The 9,870-nt window shown below is 39.4% G+C and overlaps 1 protein-coding gene across 13 annotated transcripts in view; it reads left to right on the forward strand.

Annotated features, from left to right (window-relative positions):
* The window catches only part of LOC137330224 (PDZ and LIM domain protein 5-like), a 274,221-nt gene extending 266,805 nt beyond the window's left edge, over window positions 1–7,416 (forward strand). For 5 of the 13 annotated variants that reach the window (XM_067994482.1, XM_067994481.1, XM_067994483.1 and 2 more), the window contains 2 exons: window positions 85–200; window positions 2,097–2,388. In XM_067994482.1, coding sequence (XP_067850583.1) covers window positions 85–200; window positions 2,097–2,198 — 218 coding nt within the window. In that variant the 3' untranslated portion in view covers window positions 2,199–2,388. Of the gene's footprint in view, window positions 1–84; window positions 201–2,096; window positions 2,391–3,178 lie in introns of those variants that run through there. The other 8 variants (XM_067994479.1, XM_067994476.1, XM_067994478.1 and 5 more) reach the window with 3 other exon arrangements.
* The last annotated feature ends 2,454 nt before the right edge of the window (window positions 7,417–9,870 follow it).

Below are 9,870 nucleotides of genomic sequence, written 5' to 3' on the forward strand. Positions count from 1 at the left end.
CATCATATCTTGAGGCTCGTTAAAGAGCTCGTACTACAAATGGGCAATGGAATTAATGAATATTTTTTTTTTTCCCCCCCACAGATTATTATAATTTATTTGGCACTAGTTGCCACGGCTGTGACTTTCCTATTGAAGCTGGAGATAAATTCCTTCAGGCCTTAGGCCACACTTGGCATGACACCTGTTTTGTCTGTGCTGTAAGTAAAGCATGACTGCTTACCTCATGATCTCTGTATCTTATTAAGAAAACCTTGCATCTGCTCGTACGCCCTGTCTACAAAGCCTTGCTTCCGATTGTCATTCTTTTCATCAGACTTTTTTTTGTCAACTTTTGTGCATTATAAATTCCTATGTCCATATTTATAATAGAAATTACCTTTTTTTGTAAACTCGTCACACTGTAATTACACATTTGGACTAACGGGTGGCTTTTCCCCTCAAATCGTTCAATTAGCTTCTGAAAATTTTATTCTCTGTTATAGTGTACAGCTAACCTACCAGTAGAAGCTGCTGTTCTGGTTTCTATAAATTTCAGAAAATGTATTAAGCTGAGTAAGAGAGGAGGAAATTTTGAAGCCAACTAATTTGTTGACACAAGGTAATTAATTGCTTACACCTGCAAGACATTCTAAATGCAAACATTTATGAAACAGAAGCTGATAGAGATTGAGAGGTAGACAGATAGTGTCTTTCCTCATTCTAATTTGATTTTTTTTTTAAAAACCATGTTGAATTTTAAGAGGCCTTGCTCTCTGACGTAACATGTGCAGCATCATGGGTGATTGACTATAACTGCTGTGCCTCCACTGTCAGGAGGGTGTAATTACAGTGTGACAAGTTTGCATAGGCTGTTTTCTTCATAACTGTGGACATAAGAATTTATAATGGGAAAAATTGACAGGAAATGCACACAAATGTAAGATTTTATTTATAAATTAAAGATGTGTTCATCTGTGCTTTGTTGAAAGATGGGTATTAAGCAGAAATAACTGGTAAAATGTGAATGTATTTTGTGTATTGCATTATGTTGAGACAGATTAGAAGTATAAAGTATGCAGACATTTTGAGGACAAGTACAACATTTTTAAGAAAAAAATTATTTTACATATTCCTTAAATTTTCAGAATGGGACTAAATCTTGGCTCAGCAGTGGCATTCTCACATCTGAGTCAGAGGGTTCAGGGTTCAAGTCCCCGTTCAGAGACTTGAGCACGTAATCCAGGTTTACATGTCAGTGCAGTACTGAGGGAGTGCTGCACTGTTGGATGTGCCGTCTTTCAAATGGGAAACTCTCAGGTGGATGTAAAAGATCCCATGGCACTATTCGAAGAGGAGCACGGGCGTTCTCCCCAGTGTCCTGGCCAAGATTTATCCCTCAACCAACACCATCAAAACAGATTATCTGGTCATTTGTGGGACCTTGCTGTGTGGAAATTGGCTGCTGTGTTTCCCTATATTACAACAGTGACTACACTTCGAAATTGCTTCATTGGCTGTGAAACACTGGGCTGTCCTGAGGTTGTGAAAGATGCAAGTTTGTTCTTTCTTTACTTCCTTCTGTCTGTCTTGCTTTTCTTTCTATCTTTCATCCTGTCTGTCTTAATAGTCCTTCCCCAAAGGTGCCCCAAAAAAAGGACTAGACTTTTTGAAAAAAACTTCAGTAGAAACCCTATTTATTTAGTTGGGCCAAGCTTTATTTTATTTAACAATTCCTTTGGAATTCAAACTTTGTAACCTCTTCTATGTTGAGAACGGTTTTGCAAACAAAGTACCTTGAGTCACTGTTGTGATGGAGGGTTGTCACACTCTACATGTTATCCAAGTACTCCAAATATTGAGTTTTCTTGTCAAAAACTGTAATGTTACTGTTTTAATATAACTAACCTCATGTTTTTCTTTGGAAAAAGACAAAGGTCAGACACAATGGCCATAAATCAAATTAATGCAAGTCCAATCGAAGTAAAGTTATGAGCAAATACTAATGCTGACTGTCCAAGTACTGAACACAGGCTATGGCCATTCCGGCAGGGTTGGTTGTCATGTACAAACAGATTGGAACTTGCAACTGTCGTGAATTCTGCTTTGAATCCCAGTTCACTCCTAGCCGCAGCACTTCACTGCTGACCCAGTCGTTCTCCTCCATTATGTTTCTCCTCATCCCTGGTCGTCAAATGTACAGCACATTGTACCGTTGACCCAGCAACTTACAGACAAGTTCAGGTAACTATTTGGAGACTATTAGAGCTTTGGTGTACATGCCTTGGCTTCAAACACACTGATCGGTACTTGGTATCTGGCTCTGCTATGGAAAAGCCCACAATAAACATACGCCATCTTGTTGCTTCAGTATTAACCTATGTGAGAGTTAATATCAAACCTGCTCTTGTCACATTACTTAATTTTAGCCAATTGGTTCAGTTGATTTATTTCTTAAGTCACTTCATTGCATTGCCTTAAGCACCTACTTTTTTTTTGGCTGTACCATCATGTTCCAGTTTTCTGATTTTGGTTCTTGAACCAATCCCATCATGGGAAAAATAGAAACTCTCCTTTCTGAATAGTTCATTTTATAAGTTGTTTCTCACAGTGAAACCATTATGGAGATTCAGTTCCCCTTTTCAATGTCCACAGACATCCCAGGAAATGAAGGCAGGAAGGCATGTCCAAGTCCTGGTCTATCTCAAGAACTGACAACCTGCTTTTTCTTGCACCCCTGCACTTTTCCAACCATATCATTCTCAGCACTCTCGCCCAAAGCCTGCCGCTCGCTGCCTTAACCTTCCACTGTTTCAGGCCTCCAGCTCTCTAGAACCTCAGCCTTTGATTGCTGCACACTCCTGCCTTACTTTGAACACACCCGTCCGCTCATTCCTGGGCTGTCACTCTTTGGCTGGGAGCAGCGCCACAGAAAATGGAACTGGTGTGCAACTATTTGTTTTATTTGTGACTCAGCAGAAAGTTGGAATAGCCTCATTCATAGGCAACAAAATATCAAAGGCCTATTAAGTGGAATTGTCTTCCTTTGTTCATCAATCACTTTTACATTTTTGACCTCATTTTAATTTACTGGCTGAAGCTTTTTACTCTGCCTATTTGTGTATTAAAGTGGGCATCGTCTTTTCTGTTAAGTGGACACTTTCATATTAATTATTGAGTGCTTTTTTTTTTGTTCCAGGTGTGTTGTGTAAATTTGGAAGGCCAAACCTTCTTCTCAAAGAAGGACAAGCTACTGTGCAAGAAGCATGCTCATACAGTAAACATCTAAGCTTATTGATGAGATGTGAGAAAGAAGAGGAATGAAGAGAAAGTGTAGAAGAGATCAAAAACAAATGACTAAGTTGCTTTTTTTTTTGTTGTGAAAGGCATCCAAGCCATAATTACTCATTGGGTTTTGAAGGGGAAAAGAATTGGTTTGAGGTGTTTGAATATATTTTGGTTTTGGGCTCTATTTAGATCCTTAGCTCAGAATACTTGGTGGTTAACCAATGTAGTGAAACTCTCTCATTTCACCTGCCCAAGAACTGCATTCAAATACCCATCTTGAATCTTTTATTGACTTGTTATGTAACAACTGTTAAAACACAAGGTGCCTTCAAATACTGATCATAGTCCTTTTTATTCAAAATTTGCGAAAATGATCCTAGTTGCTCTAAAGGCTTCAAGTGATGTAGAGATTCAGGTAGTGTGATCAAACCACGTCCACTGTCTGATGAAATATTTACTTTTCCAAATTTAATATCAGCCTAATTTGTATAAAATCACGAATGAATGAATGTCTATTTTGTAACCATGCCTTTGGTGGATTCAGAATTGACTTGATCCCTTTTTGCTTCTTTGCATAACTTACCCACATTTAAGTTCATTATGTCCATCGATTTGTTTTGAAATATGAATTTAGTAATACAATAACTATTGCTTATGGCTTTGACAAAGGTCTATGAAGGGAATAGTGTTGCATTTAAAAAAAATATGACTGGGCAAGTTTATTGATGGATTGCTATGATGTAATTTGCATAATGTTTTTTTTAAAAAATGAATCAAGGAGAGCACTGTACTAATCAAGTAGAGAAAAGGATTTTGCACCTTATTAACGAGCTTCTTATGAAGCATTTTTAACAACTGTTTAATGGTGAAATTAAAATGCTGCCTTGTTGTGCCAATCATTGTGGAAGAGCAAGCTAGGAATGATGAAACCACCTAGCTATGGGGCAAGCTGGAATACATTGTCCATCTTTATTCAGCCATAAACTGGACGAATGTGGTGTATGATCTAATGCCACAATTTATCTTTGTAATTACTTTTCTAGTTCTACTGGGCTATATTTAATGTTAGCGTAGTGTGTCTTAAACGTGCGTCTCTTCTGAGGTGTAGATGTACTTAAAAACTAAAAATTTAAAAGCTCACTGGGCACGCTGAAATGGCATTTTGCGATAGCATTGGTGGTAATCTCAATTGTGGAGAGCCAGAATGGAAAGCCTTTTGGGTGGAAGGGAATCTCTTATCAGATATGGCTCGCTATCGTGTTCATTTAAGCATGGGGGAGAAAGAAGTAGTCCACACTTTGAAAGTGATCCCGTGTACAGTCTCTTGCCGTTTCTCATGGCGTCATTGGACACAGAGCTGGGTGCCAGATCACAAGTTCAGCCCACCTCTCTGCCTCTGCAGAAACCAGGAATTATGTCGAATTCAGCTGTTTTTTTTAAAAAAAAGAAAAATTCCCTCAAGTTCACCTCAGATGTGCTGCGATTCATGATCTAAGTAGGAAAGCTGTCTGCGATGGACTGGATACTGTTATCTCTCCACCCCCAACATGTTTGATCAAGGCACCTGTTGTCATGAGGGTGGAGAAGGGCGATGTGACCTTGGTGCTCTCGGCTGTCTGTTTCTGTGGATTTCTCTTTGGTTAAGTATGCCGAATATCTGATCAGAAAACTGTATGAAGCGGGCGGCTGAACTATTTGCATCATGAAATGAAGCTCAACTGTCCTGTCGTGTGGCGGGGAACTGCACGCTGCTTTGTGCCCGAATGTGTACGGTAGTACCGGGAGAGGGGCAGGGGCGTTATCAAATGAATTCCTTTGATGTTCAGCGAGCCTGGGCTTGGTGTTGGGCTGACCAACCTATAAAGGGGTCGCGATGCGATTCCGTTGTAACAAGTGCGTTTAAATGCAAGCAGCTGCCAAATGTTTACGGTCTTCGGAAAATGTTGAAGCTGAGACTGTGGATGTGCATTAAAAAAAAAATTCTTCTTGCCTGGATGTAATGGGGTTTACACGATTGCCCTTAGTAATTGAAATATTTGCTGCTTTTGCTTTGCTTGTGTAATAGGGTAATGTGTGGGAGTGGGGCAAAGAGTTTCATCTGCGTGTGTTCCTTTATTCAAATGTGGCCATATTTGTTAATGCTAATATGTTTAGTTTATGCTAACGTGCAATTTGCATACATTGATTAGGTTGATTACAAGTTCAGTCTTCCACCTTTAACTTCATTCATACCAATGCTGGTTACACAAGCAAAGTTGCATGGTATTGCTATGTCTTTTTTATAAACCAAACTTTTTGGTATTTTGTGCTGTAGTGTATTTTAACTTTTAACACAGGATTTGCAGATTAAGTATTCTTCGATTGGCTCACAGGTTAATGCAAAGGTTTTTGTAAAATCGGGGGAGGGGAGCAGCTCCGTTGAAATTCGTTCACTTGGTTAAAAGGACAAATTAGCCAGAAAATTCACACTTTTTAGTACAGTGTGACTTTTAGGCACCTCCCAGTTTGCATCAGAAATATACAATCAAATGGCATGATTTGGGTCTTGTTTACTGTATCTGGGTAGTTTGATTAGAGTATACAACCAGGCAACTGGATAACAAAACAGACCCACTGGCCAGAGGAAGGACCTTTCGGGCTTAGTTTAAAACTACCTAACTCCAGTTACATTATTCAATTAGTCTGGAATTTTTGGTGGGACTTAATATTGTATCTTGATATGGCCTTGTGTGTGTAGGAGGAGGGGAGTGGTCAGGCCTAAGGCCCTGCACTATCAACACAAAATGCTTATCCAATGTCATAAACGTTCTCCTTTATCTCGAGATATATTGTGACGACAATGTGCCACCATAATGTCTAAAAGTGTTGCTACTGTACCTCTTCCTCAACTTGGAGATGATTGTTTATTGTGAGGAACAGAAATTCTCAACAGTATAATGGGGAGGCAATTGTCAAAGAATACCTAGGTTAATTTTTTTTTAAAAACTTGTGAATTTTATTAAAGGCCTTGACATATGGTGCCAGTAATGATAAACTATTAGAAGTGGGCTGGTTTTGTATGTGCCCACTGAGGATGGAATGAGATGTATGTGTGTGTGTTTACGCTCGAGGATGCTTGCTTTCATGCTATACCACCTTTTAAACCAGAGGGGAATCCATACCAATCGGAGGGGAATAAAGAGTATACACCAAGAGTGAATCTTATGACAGGAAAAATGTAGTCACTGTTGATCGGTTCAATGTTTGATAAAAGGGAAAAGGTTTATACTCGTAGATTGCAAGGTTATTTTTCTTAAAGCACTTTTTGGGGGGAAGAAATAAATGGGATCACCTTATGCCCAGGTATAACTTCCTTCCATTACCTAAGTACCTTGCCACTATGAAGGGGGACCCAGAGTTGTGTTAACAGGAAGATGTGAGGGTGGTCACGGTGGAGTTCAGATTTTACCGTGCGTTGATTTACTCACTCCCTCCTCTATGGCACTTGGACATGTCACTGTGGGCGGTGAGCTAGATTTGTAGTTGGTTTATTTTAGTCTGCTCCCTTGTGCATCGTAGCTGGCCGAGGAACTGATTTGGGCTTGTACGGTATCCAGTCCACTTATGGAAAATGGTTAACTTTTTTGGTGCTACACCTCACCCACCTGTTTGAGTGCTACAATTCATTGTGCGGGGTTGGACTACTGTGGATATGTGTCTAGCTTTTTTTTGCAAACAAACTGCAGCCCTTTTATGAAAACAGAATGTTATGGGCATTCTCCCTCTCACCACTTTGAACAGCTTGCATCATTTTTAAGTATTTGTGAAACAGCACAGATTGTCAAACTACCTACATTTGCATAACTTCCAAATATACTTAGAATTTATTTTAAAATGGCTTTGCTATGTTGAGCCAAAAATAAAATCACTAAAATGATAAACGCAAACCTACCTGGATTTAACCAGTTTTGAAGAGTTGTAGAAGGGTTCTGCTTTTATATTTATGCATGCCTCTTTTATAAGTATATATGTTGAGAATACTTTCGAACTGAAATGCCTGATTGCAGATGTGCTTCCATTCAATCAGTAGCTTGACTGTAACAGAAACATAATCACATGGTTTGTTTTTCTTATACACATTAATAAATTTTTTCTCATTCTTTCAAAGCAGTTTTTACATTTCCAAGTGTTCTTTTTTTTTGTACCAATAAATTGTACAATAACTTTTTTAAAGATTAAGGGGCTGATTTTCCTGACCTTTGCTCCCAGGGCACACCCATTTCCCGAGTGCCAAAGTCAGAATAAAGAGGCCGAGACCATTTCTACGGGTCGCTGCCCCTCTTTGTTGTCCAGGATTTCTCGAGCTTCAGTGGAGGGGGCAGAGCTGGGCCTAGCCCTGAAGTAGATGCAGATCCATCAGAGGTATTAACCAGATGGTTTGGTAGCTCATTTGCCTTGCACACCATCCTCCAGAGTGTCAGTGGTGGCCCCAGTGGCAGGCCAGAGATAGGTGAGTTTTAATTTTATAGTTTGAAGTCTTTCACCCACCCTCATATTTACAATGGAAAGAGTTGAAGGGATGTGCTTGTAAATATGAGATTTAAAAAAATCTATTTCTACTCTCTCCCATGCACACAAGGATTGAAGACCAAGTGTGAAGTGGGTTAGATGGCAGGATATAATTTGACTCGGTTGTACACAGACATAATAATCCCCATTTTAAAGTCCAATGTCCTCTCCTAATTTTTAGACGTTTTTGCTATAAATTCCTGTGTCCACGTTTAGAATGGAAACTGCCTATGTAAACTTTACAAGCTATAATTACACTCACTAACGGTGGGAATGCAATGCCTCCTTTGGGTGAGGTTATAATCAGAGCCTGTCAAATTTACATGGTAAGGTCCCATTATAAATGTAGACATAGGAATTTCTAATGCAGAAAATTTGGAACAATGCGCACAGACATGAGAATTTTTATCTAACACTAATTGATTTCCCTTGCACGCAGTGAGTCAAGATCAAGTGTAGTCGTAAAGTGAATTGAGGTTAGAGGGTTGGGTTTGTTTGGAGCAGAGTGCACACAGACATAATTCAGTCTCCATTTTAAAGGTGTACATTCTGCCCTTATTCATGCATCTGTTGGATGAGACTTTAAACCAAGGCCCTGTCTGCTCTTCTTCGAATAGTGCCCTGGGATCTTTTACGCCCACCTGAAAGGGCAGAGTTCTCCCCGGTGCCCTGGTCAATATTTAAACCTCAGTCATCATCACTAAATCATCTGGTCATTTATCTCATTGCTGTTTGTGGGACCTCGCGGTGTGCAAAATGGCCGCCGCCTTTCTTCCATTATGACAGTGACGACACTCCAAAAGTACTTCATTGGCTGTGAAGCTCTTTGGGACATCCTGCGGCGGTGAAAGGCACTATAGAAATGCAAGTCTTTCTGTTTTCTTTTATATATAAAACATTTTGTTTCTATGTTGCTTGACTTCCTGTTGACATGCTTTTGTCACACTTTTTGTCAACTTTGAGTTGTTATTCCTGTATCCACATTTATAATGAACAACAGCTATGTGCTCACAATGCTCAGTGCAATCTGACCACTGATCTGGTTTTGTGATTTGGTTACTGGGTTCCCACAATTCTTTCAAGATGCTTTCTGAAACTTGTTTGCATCTGTTTCTTTTTTCTCTCTCTCCGCAACCGAAATTTTTCGCATCCAAAATGTGGGTTTAACCAAAGTTTAAAAAGATTTGAAAATTACATATTTCACAATAACATGATTAAATTTCTGGAAAAAAAATTTTGGAAGCAATTTAGACAACAACCCACAGCTGCATGACGCAAACAGTTATGAGGTCGTTATCACCAGTGAGGTAATTACCTGGCAGGTCACGTGACAGCTTGAGCCACAAGGCGTCACAACCAGATCTTTGACTGCAGCAAGACGGGAAATCCTGTCACAGTGCCTTTTTCAAATAACGTCGTTGGTTGCTTGAAAACACAACAGTTAAACTTTGTGTTTGGCCGTGAGGAGGGCCAGGGAGAGATTTTCAGAACTAGATCAACAAAATTCTTTACTGAAATAGTTCCAAACCATCCAAATAGAAATCTTGAGGGAAAAGTCAATTGAGCACTCTGGTGCAAGAACATCATTGTGGACAGCAGAGAAATCAGGTGAAGACAACAAGTGACTCGACACCAGAGAACAGGTCAATGTCATCCACCCTCGTGATGATCAAATGAGTAAAAGCAGAGGGCTCTGTGCTCTACTAGACAGTGAGTTAATCAATAGGAGATACTGTCTGGAGGGAGAAAGAAACAATCTGTTTGGGACAGATTTGTATTGCACTGAGCTGAATAGTCAAACAATTGAAGTATTGTCAATTTTGTAGGTTTTTTTTATAAGTTACTGTTGTGATATTGAATTGAAAAAGAAAATACAATTACAGTGACAAAGAATTGATGATTTAAAGAACAAACTTCTACTTTTGGAGAAATAAACATCACTGGCTTCTTAGGAAGCAAAGTAGAGCAATTAAATTACTAACGAGAACTAGAGTGAAAATCTACTGGCAAAAAGCTGGAGACCTCTTGAGACGAGTGTGTTAACCTGTAAACAAG

This window comes from Heptranchias perlo, chromosome 1 (assembly GCF_035084215.1).
Source record: "Heptranchias perlo isolate sHepPer1 chromosome 1, sHepPer1.hap1, whole genome shotgun sequence".
NCBI classification, from domain to species: Eukaryota; Metazoa; Chordata; class Chondrichthyes; order Hexanchiformes; family Hexanchidae; genus Heptranchias; species Heptranchias perlo.